The sequence below is a fragment of the Heteronotia binoei genome, chromosome 4 (genome assembly GCF_032191835.1).
Source record: "Heteronotia binoei isolate CCM8104 ecotype False Entrance Well chromosome 4, APGP_CSIRO_Hbin_v1, whole genome shotgun sequence".
In the NCBI taxonomy this organism is placed as follows: Eukaryota; Metazoa; Chordata; class Lepidosauria; order Squamata; family Gekkonidae; genus Heteronotia; species Heteronotia binoei.
The window spans coordinates 48,483,357-48,509,168 of record NC_083226.1 but is presented as its reverse complement, the minus strand read 5'-3'; the positions used below and the strand labels follow the sequence as shown (position 1 = coordinate 48,509,168).

The 25,812-nt window shown below is 42.7% G+C and overlaps 2 protein-coding genes across 3 annotated transcripts in view; one reads left to right on the top strand and one right to left on the bottom strand.

Annotated features, from left to right (window-relative positions):
• FOCAD (focadhesin) overlaps window positions 1-1,796 on the top strand; it is a 165,892-nt gene extending 164,096 nt beyond the window's left edge. For both annotated transcript variants that reach the window (XM_060237221.1, XM_060237222.1), the window contains exons 43-44: window positions 54-129; window positions 1,404-1,796. In XM_060237221.1, the coding sequence (XP_060093204.1) occupies window positions 54-129; window positions 1,404-1,477 (150 nt within the window). In that variant the 3' untranslated portion in view covers window positions 1,478-1,796. The remainder of the gene's footprint in view (window positions 1-53; window positions 130-1,403) is intronic.
• Window positions 1,797-7,268: 5,472 nt separating this feature from the next.
• HACD4 (3-hydroxyacyl-CoA dehydratase 4) lies at window positions 7,269-24,607 on the bottom strand. The gene is made up of 7 exons (XM_060236397.1): window positions 24,389-24,607; window positions 21,625-21,732; window positions 18,964-19,091; window positions 11,442-11,554; window positions 10,248-10,354; window positions 8,538-8,669; window positions 7,269-7,458 (listed from the first exon to the last, which is right to left on the bottom strand). The coding sequence occupies exons 1-7, from the start codon at window positions 24,411-24,413 to the stop codon at window positions 7,376-7,378; spliced, it is 696 nt and encodes a 231-aa protein (XP_060092380.1). The 5' UTR covers window positions 24,414-24,607; the 3' UTR covers window positions 7,269-7,375.
• Window positions 24,608-25,812: the final 1,205 nt, after the last annotated feature.

The window sequence follows — 25,812 nt, the reverse complement described above, 5'->3', positions numbered from 1 at the left end:
AGGTATTCTGATTAGGAAATTATTCTGATGCTTAACTTTTAATTTATTCCTAGTTTATTGACTGGCTGTTTAGTATAATGGAGAGCCCAAAAGAAGCATTGTCTCAATCTTCTAGTGATCTTCTGAAAGGTAATTGGAGAAGCTGAGTTGTTCTGTTTGCTCACATGGAAAGAATATCAACAATATATTTCAGAACAAGTGTTATGTCACTTTAAAACACTCCCCCCCCCCCCAACACACACACACACTCCCATGTTTATGAAAGAGATACCATTTTGCTATGAAGATCCCTCCCGGCAAAGAAATCCTTTTCCTATTTTGACAATGATATTTTACATTTTTGGCTATATTTATATCTTCAAGTATGTATCAGTGTTTTTGTTGGCATTTTTACTCCAGTTAGTAAGACATGAAATTTTAAACAAGCCAGTCCTTCAAACTCTTGCTCCAGAAGTAAAAGTCATTGGCCTTATTAGAATTTATTTTAATTCTAATGGCCCCAAGTGAATGGAAGTTTACATCTTCTAATGTTCAAATTAGCTAAATGGTTGCTAAAAATGTTTTGTCTTGGTTTTGTAACTTGCTTGTTTGATGAACCCAGAGAGACTTCTAGATACCTTTGCTTGGGGGGGAGGGGGTGGGACGGGGACATGGAGAAACTGTGTAGAATGAATCAAGTATTCTCTAGAGAGCACAAGCAGCATTTAGAATGATAGAACCTGATCCACAATTTCTGTGATGAGTATATAGATGCCTTTAAGGATTTACATGTTCCTAGCAAATGGCAATCATCCTTGGAAGTAATTTTTTTTTCTGTACAGACATAGTTAACACCCAGCAGTTTAGGTCAAACAGGCACCCAACTTAATAGAATGTGTTCACTCCTTTTTCCATTGCAGAGTAGCCCAGCCTTGAAGTCCACCCTTTTAGACCTTCAGTTGTGAAACTCCAAGCAGGTTGATCAGTCCCTAAGTTTAAGTACTGGTAAATGGAATCTGGGTGGATCTCTGGTGTTGCAACGTATATTTCTATGTTCATCACCTTTATGCTTCCCTATGCTGAGTTAGATCCAACAGTATGTTGAGTTAGATGCAACAATGTGTTTACATGGATGAAAAGATTTCTGTGCATGGACCAGGACTTTCTCCTCGCCCCCTTTCCCACTGCAACCCACTGGGGGCTGCAGTGGGAAGTGGGAAAGTTGTGTTCTCTGGACATAAATTGTTTCATCTGTAATAATGCTCGCCGCATCCAAAGCAATGATTTGGTATTTTTAGCTGCATGATACTTTGGGGGGTATGAATGAAACAGCCCCAGGCCTTTTTCCCACACCCATGCAAGAAAATTAAATGTTTCTCTTTTGGACCATTGACAAATGTGACAATTTTTCTGTGTTCTCTTAGCTTCACTGTTGGCCTTGAGATCCCTCCCTGAGTTCAAGAAGAAAGCAGTATGGACAAGGGCCTATGGCTGGTAGCCACACTATTCACTGATGCCCCAGTACTCAGACATTGCTGAGAGAAGTTATAATAGCTGACGTGCCATATTATAGGGATTTGTGCTTCCACAGGAAGATGATCAGAATACACTAACTGGGTGCACATATGTGCGGTGGTGAAAAGCAGGCATGTTTCATGGCTGGACTTCCTTGAAGAAAACTTGCGTCCGAACTACATCTCGGGGAATATTACAGTGGAGTGAGTGTTTACAGAGAGAGCAGTAATGGTTTTACAATGTAATGGAATAAAACCTTCTGTGATCTGATGGCAAAATTAAAAAGAAACATTGCTTTGAAATCTTGACTGTACAATATGTGTTGGATGTTTAAAGGTAGAACAGAGGGCATTCAGTATACACAACCCAGCTCCCAAGCATTAAACTAATAGGTTCCAGCTCCAAACTACAGAGGTTGATCTCATCTGATCTTTTAAAAAACGTATTATAGGGTGATTCCTTTACTTATGGGTGCCTTATTTCTTTTGTTATCAGGAGCCCTTCCAACTTTTATGGCATCAAGCTGAAGTTAACTAATCTGATTCTAGTTTTATATTTAAGAAAAGCAAGCTATAGACCCCATGATTCAGCCCACATAAAAGCTTTGTATTCAGATCCATACATCTTCAAGAGATGCATTTTAATCGTTTATTAACTGGTCATCAAAGATTTCCACAGGGAGGCAGTGTGGCATAGCAGTTGGACTGTCAGACCAGGAGTGAAGTTCAAGTCTCTGAAGCTCTCTGGGTGACCTTGGGACAGTCACTCTCAGCCTAATCTAAATGGAAGAGGAGAGGATCATGCATGCCACCTTGAGCTTCCTTGGTGTGTTTGTGTGTGGGGGGGGGGAGAGGGGAGGGGAGATAAAAATGCAAGACATCATAGGTTTTGTCCAGCTGCTAATTCAGTCAGTAGTTCATGTTATGATCTTCAGTTGATCAACTTCAATCTTTTTGTTTGTTTGTTTTGCTCTTGTTTCCAGCCACAAGCTTACGGTTTTGACTTTGGTACCAGCAGTGGTCCATATTTCTAACTTTTAATCTTTAGTATTGCAATAATTGCATCTACTGGTGCAACAGATTGCACACTGCTTTGTTTTATATTTTTTCCAATTTAAATATACAAAATTTGTTAAAATCTTCTTACTGAGAGATGAAATTTAGCATGTGTCCCTCTCTTCCACTCAGTCCCTTTTAAACATTTATTTTTATATGCCTTTCTTATGAATTGTGTAGGGACCAGTGTTACACTGCCCCTAATGGAAGGGGTGGGTGATATTTGCCAGTTCCTTTTTTTTTACTGGTAACCTCCAGTTTGTCCATCTCTGGCCATTAAACTACCCCAGGAACAGGATTTTGGGGAGTATTTTAGGCTGCAGGGGGATGGGGAGGTGAGAAAGTCCAGTTCTGCTGACAAAAGTACCTTCTGTCAGTGGAAATTACAGCTGGATCCAAGCCACTATTTCCATTGACTAAACGATAATGTATTGAGTTGTAACATTCCAATTCCTGTGGCAAAAATTAAAATAAACATTGCACTGACATCTCTTGCAAGTGTTTACAGTACAACTTTGCTCTAGTTCCCAGTGAAGTCACTACGGCAGTTGACTGGGGCTCACATGATGGATTACTCCCTTCTGGGGAAACAAGATTTTTACATGCAGAAATGTAGAAAAGTAGCATGTCAAGGAGAGGGTAGATTATAAAATCCTGCAGTCTGACAACCAGGGTTCTGTTGTGGAGGGAATGTTTTGTATGTGAACCTTCCTTTGCAGGAATACCTACAGCTACATCAGTAAAAGCAATTCAGCCACCTCAAAAAAATCTTTGTAGTTGCTTGCACTGATACAGTTGTAGGTATACCTCCTCTATACTTTTTTCTTGTGAGCTTTCTTCATTTTCCAACTTTCACACTCGTACATCGTAATGGGGACTACTGTGGTATGAAGTATCCTCATCTTAAGCAAAGCACACCAATAGCAGGGAACATGGTCTGTGCAGCACAAAGCCAGCTAAAAAACCAGACCATGGCAAAAAAGACTAATCCTCTTTATAATCCTTTATAAAGCACACATAATGCATAGACGTAAGAATATTACAGCAACACTTCACCATCCTACAGGTAGAGAGAAATAGTCTCGAAAAATAAGTCCCGAGCACTCCGAAACAGTATTATAATCCAATGTCTCTCTAATGAATAGGTGCTTGCTGACTTCTCTGGACCTGGAGACTCTTCTCCCAAAGTTGGGGTGCAGGAATTTTTGAGCTTGACAATCATTTCATCTCTTTGTTGAGAGCCCTGGTTCACCCTGCTATGTAGCCCGTTTCAAAGTGGAACAAGATAAAGCCTTCACCGTTTTCAAGTATTGCACTACATGTTCTTCTAATCAGTGCCAATTGCTTTGGAGTGCTTGGGATTTATTTTTTTGAGACTATTTCTCTCTACCTGTAGGATGGTAAAGTGTTGCTGTATTATGTAATATTCCTGCGTGTATGTATTGTTCACTACATATGTTGTAACTGTTAACGTTCTACTTTATAAATCTTGTATTGCTTCTAGAGGCTTAGTTTTTTTGTCGCCATCTGGTTTTCTAGTTGGTATCCTGATCTTGGTCACCAGTGACACATCCTTACATTTAGGAATCTTCTATATTAGGCCATGGGAAATCTCAATAGCTGGTGTAAGCTAAGACACCAAGCATCCAAAACCAAAAACTGGTACTTTAAACTGAGCCCAGAAACCAACTGTGAACCACCAAAGTTGGAGTAATATGATCCATGCATCTTGCTCTTATCAGCAGTTGGGCAACCATATTGTGACCAGCTGCAGGTTCAGAGAATTCTTCAAAGGCAGTGCCACATACAGTGCATTAAAGTAGCCCAGTCTGGAAGTTACCATGGCACATGTAACTGTGGCCAAGTCAGATTTCATCAGAAATCATCACAGCTAGTATTTCAGTTTCTAGGTCTAGAACATCCAGGACCAGTTATGGGTCCAATAAATCATCAGGACTCCAAAGTTGGGTCCTCTGGTGGTATACATCACTGTCTAGCATAGGCTGAACCTCACATCCTGGGTCAACAGCCAGCCAGCAAGAAATTAAGCTTCAGTTTGTTCACTCTCATCCAGCTCCACATTGATTTCAGGCAGCAGGTATCTTTCTTGAACAATTCTCAGTGGTTTTGGATAGAACATAATTACAGGTGCTGCTTTCTGTTTCTATCTCTGTATAGAAGCCACTGCTGCTGTAACCAAAGTAGTATTAGGATCAGGATTAGTGAGCATGAAAATGAGAGACACTTTGGAGAGTCTCACCAGCTATATTCACAGATCTCTCAAAGGGGGCTAGCAGCACTGAAGCAAATCTACATCCTTCCTAGGATCAGATGGAAAAGATGATGATGATGATGATAATAATAATAATAATAATAATAATAATAAATAACAACTTTATTTTTATATCCCGCCCTCCCCCGCCGAAGCGGGCTCAGGGCGGCTAAGAGAGGCAGAGGTGAGTGTCATCAACAGATGGATGGCAGCCACTATCGATAACTTCCTCCAGTGGTTTCACATAGATGTCAACTAGCATAGGAATAACATTGAACCTTGTGGGAATTCCAAAGACAATTGTGGCAGGGGTGGGGGGACAGCGGTCTATAAACATTGCTTCTAGACATTGTCCTTAGAGAAGGATCACAACCCAAAATAGGCAATAAATTGCAGTTGTTCAGATTTGTACAATCACCATATTGGTCTAGAAGTCATCCTTGCTATTTTGTTGTTCCTTCTTTCTTGAGAAAAGGGGATTGGGATTTTTTTTGGGGGGGGGGGGGGTTGAATCATGGCAACTGTTTGGGCCATTTCTCTATTCCAGAGATTATCCAGGGCTTCAAGAATCATAGAATAATAGAGTTGGACTAGTTGGGTCATCTAGTCCAATCCCCTGCACAATGCAGGAAATTCACAAATACCTCCCCCTAAATTCACAGGATCAGCATTGCTGTCAGATGGCCATCCAGCCTCTGTTTAAAAACCTCCAAGGAAGGAGAGCCCACCACCTCCTGAGAAAGCCTGTTCCACTGAGAGTACCACCTGCTACACCAACTGGGGAAAAAGAACACCAGTGATGTCAGGGATCCATCTGAATACGTGACTCTTCAGGACAAAAATCTAATATACTCCTTACTCTAGTGAACATGTCAAAAGCTTACAGGCAACAACCCAGCCTTGATAAAGGAACTATTGAGCATTTGTTCTCCTCCTGTTTGCTTTTTGGGACATTCAGTGGTTTTCTCTGGTTGAAATTTTCTCACTTCCTGGAATGGTATTTAAGGAGAGAATGGGAATAGGCCATGAGCTGGCACATTTCAGCTTCTGCATTTGAAAACTGAATCTAAGTGGTCCTGGGGAATAAAAACTCAGCAGCATTGGTAATGCACTCTCCTGAAGAGAGAATGAGAGAAAGTGGGATTAGGAGCACAAAGGTGGTGGGAAAGAGAGAGGGAGAGAGAGATACCATCTGCACTTGTATGTTTTAAAACAAATATTGCTTCACTCTTTGCACTGCTTTTTCATGGCTTTTGAGCAACACTACAGACTAATAAAGCAAGACTAATAAAAAATCAGAACACTTGCATTAAAAGTCCTGGGTGTGTATATAACTTTTTATTGTTATGATCACCTGAGTATACTGTAATTCCAAATGTGTTTTACGCATCCCCATTTCTCCCCTCCATTACAGCAGGCCCTGTTACTCAGCAGCTGCCTTTGTCAGGTAATAACATTTCTGAGTAATTCTGGTTTTCCACATGGTTTTTGTACTCTTTTATGGTCCTTTGCTCCCCCATTTCTATGTCATTTATTGATATATGTTACCATCTGGAAAGTAGGACCTAAGTGCTACAACAACGTGGTTTTTTTTAGATTCTATCAATCATGAAAGTTGGCAAGTTGTTCTATATTTGTGTTGGTTAAATTAATTTTTCCTCAAGCAGCTCTGCTCTTTCCCATTCATTTTCCCCATGTCTTTTCTGTGTATCTTGCTCTAGCCTTCTGAGCTATCTTATTTATTCATTTATATCCTTCCTTTTATTCCAGTGGTAACCCTAAGTGGCTTGCATCATTCTTCTTTGTTCTGTCCTCACAACAACCCTGTGAGGTAGATAAGGCTGAGAATGCGTGTCTGTAAGTAAGCTTCCATGGAAGAGTGAGGATTTGAACCTGGGTCTCCCAGATTCTAGTCCAACAGTCCAGCCACTTGCTCTTAAGCTTTTGAATTCTATTTGTTGCCTGAACTATATGCTAAAGTGACAACATAGGTTCAGATAAGAGCTTTGAATCCTGAAGGTTTTCAGTGTACTTCATGGTAGTGCCAGTAACAGAGAACCTTTCAAAAGGCAGCTTTTAAATAATCTCAAATGAGTATAAGAAAAATGTGCATGCAGGAAAGGAGCCTCCATTAGCACACAGAGCTCCTGCTCAGTGGAGCTTCCCTGCTGGTTCTGATAAAGGCAGAAGATTGTGTACTCCTTTGAAGTGAACAGGGAAGCTGTTGCAAGCACCCCTATGTTGATAAAGAGTCACTGGGATTTGGGGGCTTGCCTTCACATTGGTTTAACAGCCGTTAAAGCAAAAAACGTTCTAAAAACAAAGTCATAAACTGTTCCAAGTTCATTACTGTTATGCTCACATGCATAATTCATGCAGCCATGATTCAGAGGGCTCTATCCAGTGTGTGTGTAGCATCACATACTTCTTTAAATTGGCAGTAAATAACTCTTTGTTGCTTGAAATATATGGTCAGTGCTTAGCATTTCCAAGTGTGTTTACCAGCAGGACGTATGAAGCTGTTTTCCTCATTGACCGAGGGGGGAGAAAAGAGTTAGCTGCTTTTTGTTTTGCCGTTGCAACATCTGAGATGAGTGTTCCATTCTGTATCAAGGTGTCGGACAATGAAGCACATACCTAAATTCAAAACACATGTTTTAGGTGCCACAACATCAAGCTTGTCAACTGAGCTCTTCCAATCAGATCCATCTCATGTGCCCTAAAATAGATTTGTTTGCTTCTCCCCTGCCCAGTTCCAGGCCCTGCTGATGGTTGGGCCCAGGGCTTTTTATCTGGGGGAACATGGTGGAACAGAGTTCCAGAACCTCTTCATGGGAACAAGATTATTACAAAATGTTGAAAAGTTCATGAGGGGCGCTCATGTGTTTCTCCTTCATTTTCCTCTTGAGAGTTCCAGCACCCTGGTTGGGCCAGTTTTATGGACCACCCTACAAGAGTAGTGAGGAGAGTATTATTGGAATTTTGAGTGCATTAGAATTTTGGGTGATAGACTAAGGTTCCAAAGGGCCATGTGTTTGAAACTAGTTGTATTCTTATTTGCTGATTTTAATATATCTTGTCTGCTGGCATATTAGTTACCTTAAGTCTGCTGAGAAAGTTGGAGTATACATGTTTGAATAAAAAGTGTGTGCACTAGGAAATTCCAAATTATAAGAGAGCACTCACTGGAGAAGACCATGATGCTGGGAAAGACAGAAGGCAAAAGAAGGGGACGGCAAAAGATGAGATGGCTGCACAGCGTTACTGATGTAACTAACATGAAATTGAGCGGAATTTGGAGGATGGTGGAAGACAGGAGGGCAAGACATGACTTGGTCTGTGCGGCTGCAAAGAGTCGGACTCGACTGTGCGACTGAACAACTAGGAAATTATTCCTATGAAACCTATCTAATATTGTTTCCCCACCCAGTATACAGAAGTTGCCCAGACTTTAAGACTGCTTTAACATTTTTTGCACAGCACCCTAGAGCTGGCCTTCCATACCAGCTCCCCATCCATTCCAGAGCCACTAGGTTACATAAGATTGAAGACTAGCAGAAGTGGCTGACTCTAGTTGTCCTGAATACTGGGGTCTAGACAGAAGGCAGGCGAGATTTGAGCTAACAATTGATTATGCCTGAATAGTTCCTAGTTTGGAGACTGGGCTTCATCCAGGTTTGTTAGTGTTGGTAGACTCACCTTGGCTCTGTACTTACCACCAAACAATGTTACCATGTACATTTTTAGTATATAAGGAAAGTAGATGGGCACAGCAAATGGCAAGGGCAGATTGATTGAGTAAGTGCCAGAAGTTTCAAAATGAGGCAGTGATTCATATATAGCAAATGCTGAGGAGAAAAATAAAATGGGTAGTAAATGAAACACTTCTAAAACTGCCAGAGTTATTAAGCTTCTACTTATGATGAAACACTGTAATGTGCAGCAGTGATTCCCAGTATGGTGCCCAAGGGTAACTTAATGCACACCAGTGGCTTTCCTATCTTCAACAATGAATCTTTCCCCTAAATAAAGATCCAGCAATGGCTTTCCATCATGTTATTGGAAGTGGGAGATGTTTGAGAAGAACCCAGAGAATACCATTCAGAAACAGCTGGCTCCATCTTAGGAAGGTGCTTGGCTTACAACCTTCCAACATTTTATGTCTGGCCCTTGGACCCCCTTGCAGCCATTCTATGATTGCCCACTGTGGCAGCCATTTTGTAGAAGTGCCCACTCCTGGTCAACATTCCAAAACTGCCCACAGACTCAAAAGATTAGGACCCCCTGCAGTATAGCATCCCACAAAATTAGGCACAGGAAAATTAAGACTGGCAAGGAGCTCTTTGTTAATTGGCCATTCTCTGTAGGCACAAGGGGGGGAAGTTGTATTTATATAGATCAGTTTGTCAAGCATCATTTAAAAAACAGCTAACATTTCAACTGTAAAAAAAGAAGACTGCAGATTTATACCCTGCCTTTCTCTCTGAATCAGAGACTCAGAGCAGTTTACAATCTCCTGTGAGGTGGGTGGGGCTGAGAGGGCTCTCACCGCAGTTGCCCTTTCAAGGACAACCTCTGCCAGAGCTATGGCTAACCCAAGGGTATTCCAGCAGGTGCAAATGGAGGAGTGGGGAATCAAACCCGGTTCTCCCAGGTAAGAGTCCGCGCACTTAACCACTACACTGGCTCTCACAGTGAGCAAGAAGTTGATTCAGCAAAATAGTTTACCTCTTTGGGTAGTCTGGTGAATAACTACAATATTTTCCTTATCAAATACATGGCACAATGGCATCTGCAGTTATTATAGGCTCAAGAATGCCAAGGCTGCAACCCTGTGTACACTTACTTGGGAGTTAAGTCCAATGAATTTGATGAGATATGCCTCTGAACCAGGGTTGCTGACTCCAGGATGGGAAATTCCTGGAGATTTCAGAAAGGAGCCTGAGAGGCTGGAATAGGAGGTGGGAGGGAGCTCAGCAGGGATATGATGCCATACAGTTCACCTTCCAAAGCTGCCATTTTCCAGGGGAACTAGAGACCAACTGTAATTCTGGGAGAACTCTAGGTCCCACTTGGAGATTGGCAACCCTACTCTGAGGGAGGAGCTGTGGTTTAGTGGAAGAGCATCTCGGCATGCAGAAGGTCCAGGTTTAATCCCTAGCATCTCCAGGATCTTGTGGCATGAGATGCAACAGACCTCTGCCTGAGACCCTGGAGAGCTGCTGCCAGTCTGAGTAGACAACACTGATACTGATGGATCAAGAGCAGATTCATTAATGGGCTGCAAGATTTGCTTTCTGGCATGTACAGCCTGGGAACTTTAAAAATACTAGAAAGTCCTTTAATTGAGGTTGTAAAATAGCTGAGCTATGAAGATTTATGCACCATTTTAAAATAATAATAATCCAATTTGTAGATAGTTTTACCTTCAGCCAGCACTGATAACGGATATAAAAGAATCCATAGCACATAATTTAGTTGCGTCAATCCTTTGAAGTGTATTCCAATCACTGCTAACATGCAATAAGTATATCTAGGATACAAAGGAGAGGAAGCTGTGAGGTGCTGCTTTGAAAGCCAGACAAGCTGAGCTTTGTTTGATTACGTACAGTGAAAGCGTTTCCAAAATCTTGATGCTAGGCAAGAATGTAGGTTGCTGCTAGCATGCCAGAGCAGTCTTCTTATTTTCCCAGGAGTCCAGAGTGCAAGGTTATTTAGATTCTTGAAATGGTCAGGTTTGCAGTGCACCCTGTTTGTTTAACTTGGTTGACACAAGTAAATTGCAGGAAACTGGAAATACCAGTTTGCTCACATTCTTCTTTTTCTGACCAGTAACACTGTGAGTGCAGATCTTGGTATCTATGCAAACAGATTACTCAGCATCCTTTCTCAGTTCCACATATTCATTTCAGACTCTCTTGTTTTCATAACTTTTCATTAAAGGGCAGAATTGGACCACATATCACAGCAGGCAAAAAGATAGTGAATGTTAATAGCATAGGTAAGAGGTAAGCACAATTTCTTGCCTTTTCTACTTTCTTAATTTTTGATCTTTGTAAGAAAAAGCTCTCCTGGCAACATGTTAGGAAAAAGGACACCCAACAATTTCTGTGTTCTGGGACCAATCCAACAGGCAAAATCCTGCAGGCATGCCTGAGATTGTTCTGAGCAAGGAACTTGCAATTGTAGCTTTGAGTCCCCATTGAGGAAGAAAGGCAGGGTGTAAATGAAATAAGTAAATACAATGCACACTTGCTCATGTGGACCTGGGGAGGATTCAGGAAAACAATATAGCTACAGCTTGTGGGAGATAGGTTAGAGACCCTAATTTTCCACAGTTCTAGTGTGGCACTCTTTCTGTCCACTATGACACAATGTCCATAACAAAGTTTGTACTAAAAAGCTGTTACTATATTCATGGAGGGCTGATTCCCACATGCTTCCCATGTCAATTCCATGTCATCTCTACGGTCATCACAGCATACCACTTGGAGAACATTTTGAATGACAGAACTATTTAATTTATGACCTTTTTAAAAGAAAGAGATACAAAGTTAGAAACAAAAGTTTTCTTTTAGTTAAAGAGGAGAGGATACGATCATTGTTACTCCATTTTTTACCTGACCACATCAAGGAAGCTCCAGAGAAAAAATAAGAGGCACACCACAGATTTCCCTTGAACTTCTTCTTGACTGGCAATCACAACAAATAAGATTACAATTCTTTCTGTAATCTGGAAAGAAAGAACAGCAATGGTAGGTTTCTGCCCACACAGCCTGTTTCTGGTCTGCTTATCAGAAAAGTTGCTAAGAGACAGACTTCTGTAAATTTTGCTGAGGGGTGGTTTATAGAGTGGAAGCAAAGTAACAGTTGGAAGATGTTAGGCTGTTCTGAGGCAGTCTTCAGCAGGAAGGGGAAGTCTGGACATATCTCTGCCAGCAATATATAATCCAAGGTGAACTTCTGTTTCCCTTCCTATTTGTGGGTATTTAAGGCTTAGGCATGGCCAGAGACTTGAACCTAAAATATACTTGAATGCATGGATACCAATCCAGTTCAATATTAATTACGTAATCTTTAAAGTAAAAGGTCTGGCAGAGCTGTTTGCAGGTGGTCCCTGCCCCCAAGACAAGAAATAGATCAACTCCGCTACCACAGGCTTCAGTTAGAAAGTGTTATGGCAAAGAGGCCTCAGAACACATGGTGTGGGTTAACCTGAAATAGCAAAAAAAAAAAAAAAAGTGTTCAAAGGCACTGATGTATTTAAAAATCAAACTGGATTTTGAGTGCCAGAGGCCCAATTGTTTTTTGAGGCCCCAGAGTCTAGTATGAGTACTGAAGCCCTTTCAAAAGGAAAAGCTCATACTGGTCTAATGTACTGCTATATAACTAACCAATTGTTGCATTTTGAAATTGTAAAACCACTTTAGCAGCAGGTACAAAGTTTCATCCTCCTATTTGGTATGTAACAAGCACTGTAGTCATAAGCACAGTTTCTCCCAAGTCCATTGAAGCCAATGGGTTAAGTTTGAGTAACCCTGCTTAGGAACACAGTGGGTTGCCAGCTGAGGCAGACAAGCGGATGGGGGGGGTGGGGCTTACCAGGAGGCTCCAGGTGGGGATCCCCTGCCCCCACCTGGGGATTGGCAACCCTAGCTCCAGGAGAGGGGAGAGAAGCACAGTTAAATGCCAAAGTGAGTTCTGGCTATTGCATTTAAAGGAACCATGTTCCTTTGAAATGCTTTCTCGCCATTGGAAATAATGGAGGATGGGGGCACTTTCTTTTGGGGTTCATAGAATTTGACACTGTGGTCCAATGAAGAAAGATTAAAACCCTTGGGGCTCTTTAGCTTGGAGAAACGTTGACTGCGGGGTGACATGATAGAGGTTTACAAGATTATGCATGGGATGGAGAAAGTAGAGAAATGAGTCCTTTTCTCCCTTTCTCACAATACAAGAACTCATGGGCATTCAATGAAATTGCTGAGCAGTCAGGTTAAAATGGATAAAAGGAAGTACTTCTTCACCCAAAGGGTGATTAACATGTGAAATTCACTGCCACAGGAGGTGGTGGCGGCTACAAGCATAGCCAGCTTCAAGAGGGGATTGGATAAAAATATGGAGCAGAGGTCCATCAGTGGCTATTAGCCACAGAGTGTGTGTGTGTGTGTGTGTGTGTGTATTTTGGCCACTGTGTGATACAGAGTGTTGGACTGGATGAGCCATTGGCCTGATCCAACATGGCTTCTCTTATGTTCTTATGTTCTTTTTGACATGGAAGGGGTGAGGAGAACACCAGCAGCCCCCACAGAGCCTCAGATACCCACAATTGATTCTCCATTATACCCAATGGGGACATCTCCACAGGGTATAATGGAGCACCCAGTGGCCATTCCCCCCACACTTTCTGATAGCCCTGAAGTGGGGGGAAGGGGCTTCAGACTGGGAGAATTCCCACCCACAACTGGGGATTGGCAACCTTAGTTGCCTTCTACATGGAGGAAAAATTGACAGTAATTATAAGTGAAACTGGGTCATTCTGAATTTTCTTGTTTAAAGTAGCACCTGAAAAGAGGTTTTGTTGGTTGGAAAGAGGAAGGCATCAAGATAGTCTAAAAGGTTGGCTTACCTGAGGCATTAAATGTAGGGTTATCATAGGCTTTAAGTTGGTCATCCTGGACACTTTGGGAAGGTACGAATGTGAAAGTGGTCATTTCCAACCTACAAATAGGGTTGCCAGCCTCCAAGTAGGGCCTAGAGATGTCCTGAAATTACAGCTGATCTTCAGACTACAGAGATCAGTTACTCTGAAAACATATGGCTGCTTTGGAGGGTAGCTCTATGGCATTATACCCTACTTGAGGTCCTTCCCTCTCTCAAACCCTGCCCTTCTCGAGTTCCACTCCCAAATATCCAGGAATTTCTTAACCTGGATTGGCAACCCTACATTCCTTATTGCTAAGGAGGGATGGTGGCTCAGTGGTAGAGCATCTGCTTGGGAAGCAGAAGGTCCCAGGTTCATTCCCCGGCATCTCCAACTAAAAAGGGTCCAGGCAAATAGGTGTGAAAAACCTCAGCTTGAGACCCTGGAGAGCCGCTGCCAGTCTGAGAAGACAGTACTGACTTTGATGGACCAAAGGTCTGATTCAGTATAAGGCAGCTTCATATGTTCATATGTTAAGGTTGCCATTTCCAGGTTTGGAAATACCTGGAGATTTTGGAGGTGAAGCCTGAGGAAGGCAGGGTTTGGGGAGGGACTTCAATGGGGTGTAATGCCTTAGGATCCACTTTCTAAAGTGGCCATTTTCTCCAGGTGAACTGATATCCCTTGCCCAGAGACCAGTAGTAATCTCATAAGATCTTTAGCTTTGTGCTACGAAAGAACTCTGATTAGTCAAGAGCTCTTCGCGCTAACATCTGATTTAGACTTTGGTCATGGGAAAATTGTAGTTTAATATGGGGTCAAAACATCTTGTCTTGGGAGCAAAACTCTCATAAGATGAGCAAACAATTTTTGCTTAGTCAATTATGACTGATTATTGTTTTCTCTGTGAGTCTGCATGCAGTTTTCAGAATGAAAATACCAAATACCCCATAATCTCTTTATTCAAATATAAATTTCTTAGCCTTCTTTTACAAAAAAAAAATCCAAAACTGGAAGCAGGCACAGTCAGTGAAAAAATATAAACAACAGAAAGGGTGTCATTGTGACTTCATGCTCCAGTACTTCAAGTTCAAAGCGGAATTTCCTCTCTTACATATGGCATCCTCCCTAAGGGTAGACAGCAGTTCAGGTTCTATAATGCCACTTTGTGGTTTTAATACAGTAATTAAAATAGAAGGAGTTTAACCTATTTATAACAAAATATTCAGTCCATTTGTAAATCACTCAAAATCATCTGATCTCTCATGCACACTGTGATTCTGCTTCAGGCAGAGAGAAAAATTCTTCTCTGTCTCTCTCTGCCTCTGTCTGTCTTTCTGTCTTTCTGTCTTTCTCTCTCCCCCCCCCCCACTCTTTCTCACTGAAAAACGAAATTGAGACAGCGTGAAATCCACACAGGCTCATTTTTAAATACAGAAACTGCACTAGAATAGAAAGGACACCCCCTACACCAAATCATGGAGCATCGGGGCATCCAAGACATTGTGATGCTTGAGGACCAAAATCCAAACAGGATCATCCACTATAACAAATACAGTTATGTTTGTTGTGCCCCCACTTTGACTCTTAACCAACCTGGAGAAAAATGCCTTGTTCCTATAATAAAGACTTAACGTGTGGCAAAGGGCAGCTGCATAGCAACCATGGGTTTTCTTGGTGGTCTCCCATCCAACTCCTAACATATCTCCACTGTTTATACTTCACAGTGCTCCTGGGGAGGGGAAAGTATAGCAGTGGGAGCAGGCAAAATTGGAACGGAAGGAGATTGAGACCCAAGAGGGCTCGTTCCCCTTCCAGCCTGTGTCCCATCCCAAAGATAGCAGGTAGAAGGGCCAAGTGGAAACACGTCTCCATCCCTGATATTGTGCAACGCCAGGTCCATAAATAATAAAACCTCAGTCCTGCAGGATTTTTTTATCAGACAGGACATGGACCTGGCCTGTGTGACGGAGACCTGGGTGCGGGATGGGGAGACAGTGGCTCTCTCCCAAGTAGCCCCTCCTGGGTTCTCCGTTCTTCATCAGGTTTGGACTAGCGGGCGGGGGGGAGGGGTGGCTATTTTCATATTGCTCCTTCAGGGCGCTCCCTCCGCCAAAGATCGTAGGCATAGAATGTGCTGGCCTGGTGTGGGATGTAGGGGAGAGTTTAGCAATCTGGCTGGTGTATCGTCCGCCTAGCACACCAGCCAGTGCCCTACCGTCCCTGATGGAGGCTGTAGCAGGCTGGGCATTGGAGCACCCTCGGCTTATAGTCTTGGGTGACTTCAATGTCCATGCTGAGGACGCAGCTTCCACTCGGGCAACGGACCTAGTGCTTTCCATGGCAGCACTGGGACTCTCCCAATATGTAACAGTGCCCATGCACCAGGCTGATACATTAGACCTGATCTTTGCGGCGGGAGTTGGAGTGGATCAGATTTCTGCCGAGGCGGTGCCATGGTCTGACTACTATGCCCTGAGGGCTCGTGTGAATACGCCACCTCTACCCCATCTAGGTGGTGAGCAAGTTTTAGCTCACCCACGTAGCCAGATGGGCCCTTTGCGGCTTCAAACGGCTATGCAGGATCCCTGGCCCTCTGGCGACTCGTTGGATGAACTGGTGGAGAACTGGAATAGCCAGCTCCCCATGGCCATCGACGAGATCGCTCCCCGACGTCCTTTTCATCCTCGTTCATGATCTGCTCCATGGTATACCCGGGAGCTGCGATCAATGAAACGGCGATTAAGACGACTAGAGAGACAATGGCGACATACTCGTGACGAAGGTACAAGAACATCCTATGCGGACCTATGAGATGGCATTCCAGGCCACAAAAGAAGAATTACTTTGTGTCCCAGATTGCATCTGCGACCTCGCGCCCAGCACAATTGTTTAGTATAATTCGGTCACTAACAATTTTACCGCATGGTAAACAAAATATTAGAGAATTGGAAATAGGCTGTGAGGCTTTTGCAAGTTTTTTCACAGATAAAGTCTAGTCGCTCCGACACTACCTTCCCGCCATACTTGATACAGTGAAAGAACTTGGGGCACCGAGCACATCTGGTCCAGTTCTGGATTCCTTCAGTCCACTCAGCCTGGAGGAAGTCGACAGGATCCTTTTAGCTGTACGCCCTACGACTTGTAGGTTGGATCCGTGCCCCTCCTGGCTTATAAAAGCTAGCCAGGCGATGCTACGTGAACCACTGCAAGGTATCATCAATAGATCCCTGATAGAAGGGATCTTTCCCACACCCCTTAAAGAGGCTGTGGTCTGTCCCCTCTTGAAAAAACCACCTGCAGATCTGGCCGTATTGATACCAGCCATATTGGTGAACTATCGGCCAGTATCAAACCTTCCCTTTTTGGGTAAGGTTATAGAGCGGGCGGTGGCAATTCAGCTACAGGGATTCCTGGAGGACACTTCCGCACTGGATCCATTCCAGTCCGTCTTTCAACCAGGTTACAGGACGGAGACAGTTCTGGTCGCTCTCATGGATGACCTCCTCCGACATCTGGATCGGGGCGGCTAAGCAGTGCTGCTGCTATTGGACCTGTCAGCTGCTTTTGATACAGTTGATCATCAGCTACTGACTGGCTGCCTTGCCGACGTGGGGATTCAGGGGTCCGCCTTACAGTGATTGACCTCCTTTCTTCAAGATCGGGGACAAAGGGTGGTGATAGTGGAGGAGTCATCCCAGAGGCACTCACGTGCATGTGGTGTGCCTCAGGGTGCGGTTCTGTCCCCGATGTTATTTAACATCTATATGCGCCCCATTGCCCAGATTGTCAGGAGGTATGGACTGGGTTGTCACCAATACGCAGATGACACCCAGCTCTATCTATTGATGGGTGGCCAGTCCAACTGAACCCTGGAAAATCTGGACCTGGCTCTTCAAGTTGTAGCATCCTGGCTCAGGCTGAGTCGGCTGAAATTGAATCCGACAAAGATGGAGGTTCTCTATCTGAGCCGGGGTGGTCCAAGGAGAGGGGTCCAGCTGCCAGCTCTAGACGGGGTGCCATTGATACCAGCCCCTAAGATCAAGAGCTTGGGCGTGCTCCTTGAGTCCTCCCTTACAATGGAGGCCCAGGTAGCAGCCACTGTTAGATCCGCCTTTTTTCATCTTTGGCGGAGCACAATGACTTAGCAATGGTGATCCATGCTACGGTCACCTCAAGAATAGATCACTGTAATGCTCTCTACATGGGGCTACCCTTGACGCTGACTCGGAAACTACAGTTAGTGCAGAACGCTGCGGCATGGCTGTTAATGAGGCTCCCTCGATGGGAGCACATTCAGCTAGTGCTGAAAAAGCTGCACTGGCTACCTATTGTGCTCCGAATCCATTTCAAGGTGTTGGTATTGACCTTTAAAGCCCTTTATGGTCAGGGACCTGTTTATCTGCGGGACCGTAGATATATATTCCCCCAGAGAGCACTGTGTTCAGGGACAAAAAATCTGCTGTCCACCCCTGGACCAAGGGAGGCCAGGCTGCGTTTGATACAAGCCAGGGCCTTCTTGGTGGCAGCACCAGAGTTATGGAATACTCTCCTGGAGGCCATAAGGGCCCTGCGGGACCTTCCTACATTCCGCAGGGCCTGTAAGACCAAATTGTTTCGACAGGCCTTCAATGCTTAAACTGAGAGAGAGCTGCCACCTGACATCAGCTAGAGTTCCCGGTGACCAACCGTCTGAAAAGCAGAACCGCCAACATAGTAATGGTACAGCACTGTGGAATAGTTTTTAAATTTTAATTGTATTAATGTTTTATAGATTTTATTGACTTATTGTTTTTATCGTGTAAACGACTTTTGTAAGCCGCCCTGAGTCCACTTGTGGAGAGGGCGGGATAAAAGTCTAATGTAAATAAATAAAATAAATATTTTTTAAAATCAAATCCTTCTTACAAAGAGCTCAGAGCAGCATGCACAGCTTTGCCCTCCTCCGTTTTAACCTCATAACAACCCTGTGAGGTAGATTGGGCTCAGAAAAGATGACTGGCTCATGGATGACATATGAATTCCACACACAACTGATGTTTCTACATGTTGAGGGAGACTGAATGTCACAGCAGAATGAAAGAAACAAATGTGTGCATAGCTTGTTCCTGCATTCTTACCACTTGTACATAGCATCTGAAGCCCATCTAGAAGCCAGTCTAGATAATTTGTCTCAAAGTCTGTGATACTGAGAAGTCATTAGTCATTTGTTTAGGTAAAATTCCCTCTTCTTGATGATAAGAAGGATTGTAAAGATTGGCTTGCAATGCTTAACCACCTTACCTGATGAGTACCATGCTACATTAGGACTTTCATGTGTGAAAAATTCATCACATTCACATTATCTGAAATGCCACAGGCTGAGCATGCATTTATGAGCCAACTCTAAAAATTATTTCACAAAGGAGGAGATTATTTGATTAAGTCATTAAAATGTGTAATTACAAAAACAAATAAAAACCTGACTGAAGTTCCAGATATCACTTGATGTTGCATACCTGTAAAAGCCTTGGGAAAAACCGATCATTTTCAATGCCAAGAAATATATGCAAAAGCTCCAGTAGAGACAATGACTGGCAAATACGCATCACAAGTCCAATAGAATAGAAAGTATCTGCCACAGAGTCTTTAAGTATGAAGAATGGGAAAAGAAGAAAGAAAAAGACGTATTTAGAACTATCATCTTCTCTTTACAATTCCTTTTTCCCAACATACAGGAAGTGAATACTGTTCCAGTTTTCTAAATTTTTTCAAGGATTTCCTGTGGTACTGCAAGTTTGACTAGAAGGCAAAGATAAAATTCTGAACCTATCTCATGCATATTTTACAGTGTAATCCCAAATAGAGTTACACCCTTCTAAGTCTGTTGAAGTCAGTGGACTTAGAAGGGTGCAATTCTCCATAAGACTGCATTGTTAGCTAAGCAGCTGTCTCTGGCAACAAATAATGTTATGCAAGTAACAGAACAACATTTTGGGAGGAAAATGGACACACTCTGTGAGATGGTGACAGATCTGTCTCTTTGACAGGACATGGAGGTTCGAGTTTGCTGATAGTGTAGGAGCTCCAAACGGGGATAATCTGGAAGCACATTTGTCCTAAACCAGCAGCAGCTCCTAAATTAAGATGGTAACCAATCCAATACAGAGGGATATTCTACTTGGAATTTGTATGGCTTGGCTACTTTTTTTTTGTCAGATAATGGAAACAACATGAGGGCCAGTTTTGTAGATACATGTGAGATGCAAGATTTGGACCACATTTGAAGATGGTTCTAGATCTAACCCCCCCCCCCCCATTGTTATGGCACTTTCATATTGTGAAATGTTTTTAAGTTCTCATATCTCAATGTTTATCTTTTACAGAAGAGGACTGGAAATTATTATAACTTGAATTCTTCTTTGCTGATGGAAAATTCTTAGGTGGGTCTCCAACACTAGTCCAGCAGTATGACTCCAGTCCAACTGAAGTTATCTGTAATTAAATCCCATTGCTTATAAATGTGACTTGTACATCTAAGCCTATTGATTTCAGTGGGTTTAGAAGGGTGTAATTCTGCTGAGGAAGGATCTGTTAAGAATAGCAAATTTTAGCAAAGACTAACTTTAGATGGATCAGAATGCACCATCTTTTCTGCCTGATTTCCCCTGCTCACTACAGTTGAAAAGTGCTATTGGAGCCTAGCACTGTCAGCTGGAGATATTTGGATACACACAAGGAGTGACTGCAGGATTCCTAGAAGAAGGGCTTAAAAAAAGGTCTAGTGGGAACTCATTTGCATATTAGGCCACACCCCCTGACATCACCATTGTTTCACACAGGGCTTTTTTGTAGAAAAAGTCCAGCAGGAACTCATCTGCATATTAAGTCACACCCCCTTACATCAAGCCAGCTGGAACTGCATTCCTGTGCATTCCTGTTTTTTTTTTTTTTTAAAGCCATGTCTTGAAGGAAAGTAACCATTTGAAAAAATGGCACAGGTCAACACAGTTTGTGTTGTGACCAGAATAGCCCAAGTCAGACCAATCTCACCAGGTCTCAGAAACTAAGAAGGGTTGGCCCTAGTTAGTGCTTGGAAGGAAGACCACCACAGTCACTACATTGTCTACACAGAGACAGGCAATGGGAAGCCACCTCTGAACATCTCTTGCCTCAAAACCCCTACAGATTGCCATAAGTCAGTGGCAACTGTGTGTGTTGGGGGGAGTACATGATAAGTACAGAAGATTACATTTTCATGAGGGGATCCTTGTTTATATTTCTCTGGACAGAGCTGCTGGCTCCCCAACTTTGTTAACGTTTTGTCATATGGTCACATTCCTACACAAACAATTCCATGGAGAAGTCTGACAACATGAACTAGCCATGAGTTAACTACAGATTGAAAATTGGGATAAGAATGTGACATTTTCATACTTGCATTGTAATACAGAAATGGAGTAAATAGGACATTACAGCCATGATGGTTGTTTTGCAGAATGGAGAACAGATTTTCTCTCTAGGCTTTGGTGTAGCCTAATAATTGGTGGATGCCCACTGGCTGCTAAAATATCCTTTCAGTTGTCCAGTTTAAAACCAGTTAACTCAGTCTGGAGGACCAGCAAGAAGATATAGTTTAGACAGCAGTTTTGAAGTTTGGCTGGGATTCTGGAAAGCAGACCTTCCATGCATGTTATAGTATGCTGTCTGTGTGCTTACTGTTGCATTCCCATACGACCTTCTCAGTTTGTAAATAACAAGATTAACATGACAGTTAAAGATACTGTACTTGCATAAACGGTATATGAGTGTGGTACCACATTCATTGTAATACATAAGGGCCATTTTCCTAGGCATAGACATGAACTTTTGATCAATTTTGCTTTTATGCACTGTTTTTATCACATCTTTAACCATTTTTGTACACTATAAATTTCACTGAACTTTATTTTAATTCTGTCTGTATTTTTACTTCACCATTTTATGCCATTAAAGGTACTTGAACTTGACTTGGTACCACATACAGGCGAATGTGGATTTTTAGACTATCCCAGTCTCTCGTCTATTCAAAGTTCTTTGAGAGATCTATCAAATTTAAAATGTCCCAAATCAGTGTTTTGTTCTGTCCTATAGTTTAAAGTGGGCCTTGTATGAAAAGCAGTGACATGAAGTAGGCCTACCTTCCCCAAAAGACAAGAATCTGATGATCATATTGGTAAACATCCAGGAATGACCACAGAACTGGATCAAGTAATAGCTGAAGATGTAGTAGGTGTCCATTGCAACAGCTGTAGAGGCAAGAATGAATGATTCAGGACCGGAACTATAGTCACAAGAGCTCACTGTGAAGAAATTTCTCATGCCATGAACTGAGTACACCAGAGAAGATAAATTGCTTGCTATGATGGGCAAACAAAGTGAGCACAGTACTAAAATCACAGATAAGAAATGTTTCTATTTATTTGAAGATGTTGCCGATAAAAGGGAGCATATAATTGGTGATACTAGAACACACGATGTTCATCTTCTGATCCAGCTGATACTTGTGATCAAAGCACCACAGATGCAGAAGGATCCCACAGCCAGCTTCCCATCACGAGGAGAGGCAGACGAGTGACATGGGATGGTGTGGTTCTTTTTACAAATGTCCTTTTTTATCGTTCCAGTGCAAAACAGCTGTGAAGTTTGGGGCTTTTTTTGCTGATGTGTTACATGGAAACATGTGGGTAAAAATAACAGTTGTTATCTGTCCTTTTGCATTTGTGTCTCATTCTGTGACGGGGGAGTGGAGTGAGAGACAGCACGCTACAAAAAATAAGCCTGAAAATCAGTGTGCACAGCTCCCCCCTAGCTTGTCTTTAAAAGCTAACAAACTGCAATTGCACCTTCCTTCCTAAAACTTGAAACCACTTTTCATGTTCATTCAATTGAACAGAATCTGCTGTGAATGTTGCGTTCCCCCCCCCTCAAGATCAAAGGCCTGCTCTTGCATGCATTCAAAACTATATTATTTTAAGCGCATTTATTGCAGTTATTTCCATTTTTTTAAAAAAAGCTTAAACTACAGCAATGTTATAACCAGATTCAAATTAATGTTCATTTGTGAGGTGGCCAATATCCCTCCTCTTTCTTTAAGCAAAGGGCTGGTTCCTATTAATGAAGCTTACCATCACAGCTCTGTGTGACAAGTAAGCCCTTTTTCAGTCATGGTAGAAATTTATTGAGACTCAGGAGGGAGTAATATGGAAAAGTATTAACAAAACTGCATGAAACTCTGCTGATTTTTCATTGCAAACCACTGAGTATCAAACCCAAGGAACCAGGATTGCCAATCTCCAGGTAGTTATACAGAAAGAGATGACTATACAGAAAAGTGATATTGTAACAAAAGGGGGGAAAAAACTATATAAAAGTAGCAACTGTTGATACAATCAACTATTGGCTTGCTACTTTATATTTCGAAACAAACAATTTATTATCAATATTATTGATAAAATAACTACACACTACATGCCAGATTTTAACAACATTGGCAAAATTACAATAGAGGGTTGATGTTACAGCAGCAGCAATGGTAACTATCCATTTCATTTGCTGCCTTCAGGCTGCAGTACACTACGTAAAGCCTTGAATTCAATAATGAAATACCCAGTATTTCCTTCTACTTTATATAGACACTCTCCAGCTTTTACAATTGTTGGATAGACAGTTGCTGAACTTAGCACAGAGACATTTTGAATCTGACAAAGGGTAACCCCTAATGGAAGAGTGTTGATCTCTGAGGCCCCAACTGCAGCTGTCTATACAACAATTGTAAAAGCTGGAGAGTGTTTAAATAGAAATTTGAAGGGAATACTGAATATTCCATTATTGAATTCAAGGCTTTACCTAGTGTTCTGCAGCCTGAAGAAGGCAAATGAAATGGATAGTTACCTAGGCAATCCATTGCTGCTGCTGCTGCTGCTACTGCTGCTGTAACATCACCCCTCTATTGTAATTTTGCCAATGTTAAAATCTGGCATCTAGTGTGTAGTTTTTTGTCAATAATATTGATAATAAATTGTTTGTTTCAAAATATAGAGTAGCAAGCGAAGACTTGTATCAACAGGTGTTACTTTTGTACAGTCCCCCCCCCCCTTTTGTTACAACCTCCAGGCAGTGGCTGGAGATCTCCTAGGATTATACTTGATCTCCAGAGTAACAGAGATGAGTTCACTTGGAGGAAATGGTCACTTTTGAAGGTGGACTCTATGCCATTATATCCCATTAAAGTCCTTCCCCTTCCCAAACCCCATTCTCCCACTCCCACAATCTCCAGGTATTTCGCATCCTGGAGGTAGAAACCCTACAACAAACAGTTCTGGGGAACTCAAAAGCTTGCTCCCTGCTCTATGATGCTGACACACTTTTGTGGAGAAACTCAGGCCATTTGGCTTTTCCACCAGCAACCCTTTCTGAAAGGCATAAACACTCTGGAGCAATTGTCAGTCACTACACAGGATAACCACCTGGAAAGCCAATCAGGAATGACAAAGGGAACTCTGGTTGGCCTTCCCCACCTCACATGGCTGGGAAGATAAAATGAACTGATCTGCTGCTCTGAGCTCTGCCTTGGAGAGGTTGGCCTGGATATCAATCAATCAGTTTTTGTCACTTGGTCTACCAAGAGGAATCTGAACACCTCCACAAAAAGTGCCATCCAGTTCTTCTGAAATTTTGGTCAGTTTTCCTTATCTCAGACCAAAAGTAGAGACAAGACAATTATTAACTGAAACCAGAAAGAGGATGTTTCCTTTCTCTGTGAAAGTGCTTTCTAAAAATCTCCTTTAGATACACCGGGCAGGAATCTCCACTAAACCAGCCGTTTGGCAGCAAGAGGCAGAAAAGATTCCAGCCCCAAGTCAGAGCACCTCATTCCCAGCCTTTCAGAGCTTCTGCCCTTACCTTTGGGTAGAGGTTCCTGCTTCATCTGCTGAAAGAAATTGGATCCTTCAGGCTATGCCTGTGCCTCTGCCTCACCCTTACAAGAGCCTGCCTGAGAGCTGGGAGGTTCCTCCTCCTCCTCCTTCCCTTCCCTTCCTCTCCACCACGTCATGGAGAGCAGTCAGATATTGAAAAAAAAGGGTGAGCATTTCTTAAACAGAAGAGAACTCAACTGCAAATGCATTCAACAACAGGTTTTAGGTCCCAAGCTGCACTTCTGTAGTGTTGCCTGCAAGGAGCTGGCACCAGTTTAGATGCCTTGTGAAATGCCAGCCTAAAAAATTTACTGCTTCATAGAGAGGCTGCAGTTTAAAAGCAGGCTCTCTCAAACGGAACAGGGGTGGCCAAATTTTCTTAATGTAAGAGCCACATAGAATAAACATCAGATATTTGAGAGCTACAAGACATGAGCATCAGATGTCTGAGAATCAGAAGGAAGGAAGGAATGCTCCCAAACATCTGATCTTTATTTTACGTGGCTCTTATGCTAAGCAAGTTTGGCCACTCCTGACATAGGCATTCAACCTGTTGTTGATGTGGTTGTACTTCCGCAGTTCACAGCATGTAGGTTAGGGTTGCCAATCCCCAGGTGGGGGCAGGGGATCCCCCAGTTTGGAGACCCTCCCCCCGCTTCAGGGTCATCAGAAAGCGGGGGGATGGGAGGGAAATGTCTGCTGGGAACTCTATTATTCCCTATGGAGATTTATTCCCATAGAAAATCATGGAGAATTGATCCGCGGGTATCTGGGGCTCTGGGGGGACCTGTTTTTTGAGGTAGAGGCACCAAATATTCAGTACAGCATCTAGTGCCTCTCCCCAAAGTATCCCCCAAGTTTCAAAACGATTGGACCACAGGGTCCAATTCTATGAGCCCCAAAAGAAGGTGCCCCTATCCTTCATTATTTCCTATGGAAGGAAGGCATTTAAAAGGTGTACTGTCCCTTTAAATGTGATGGCCAGAACTCCCTTTGGAGTTCAATTCTGCTTGTCACAGCCTTGATCTTGGCTCCACCCCTAATGTCTCCTGGCTCCTCCCCCAAAGTTCCCAGATATTTCTTAAATTGGACTTGGCAACCCTAATGTAGGTGCTTCTGGACTCTATTTTGACTCTTGATAAAAAGTAATGAGGTGGGTTTTCAATAGCTTAGATAGGCCCAGAAACTTCAGTTGCTTCAAAATTCAGAATGTTAAAGGGGGGCAGCTGAAATGAGCACACAATAGGAGTCATGTATCACATGCGCTGGCTCCCAGTTTGTATCTAGGCTCAGTTCAAAATCCTAGTTTTGACTTTTAACACCCTAAATGATTTTTAATGTCCTAAATGGCTCCACCCTGGTTCAGAGGTGATCTGTGGGCCCTAGGTACAAGAATAGTTTGTGTGGGGG

Bases quoted from the DNA above. Each gene is read 5' to 3' on its own strand.
- HACD4 (XM_060236397.1), bottom strand. From the start codon at position 24,413: ATGAAGCAGGAACCTCTACCCAAAG. The intron at 21,733-24,388 runs GTAAGGGCAGAA...TTGCCTCTACAG, and splicing joins GCAGGAACCTCTACCCAAAG to CTGTTGCAATGGACACCTAC. The intron at 7,459-8,537 runs GTAAGTACAGAG...TTTTGAATTTAG, and splicing joins CATGGTAACATTGTTTGGTG to GTATGTGCTTCATTGTCCGA.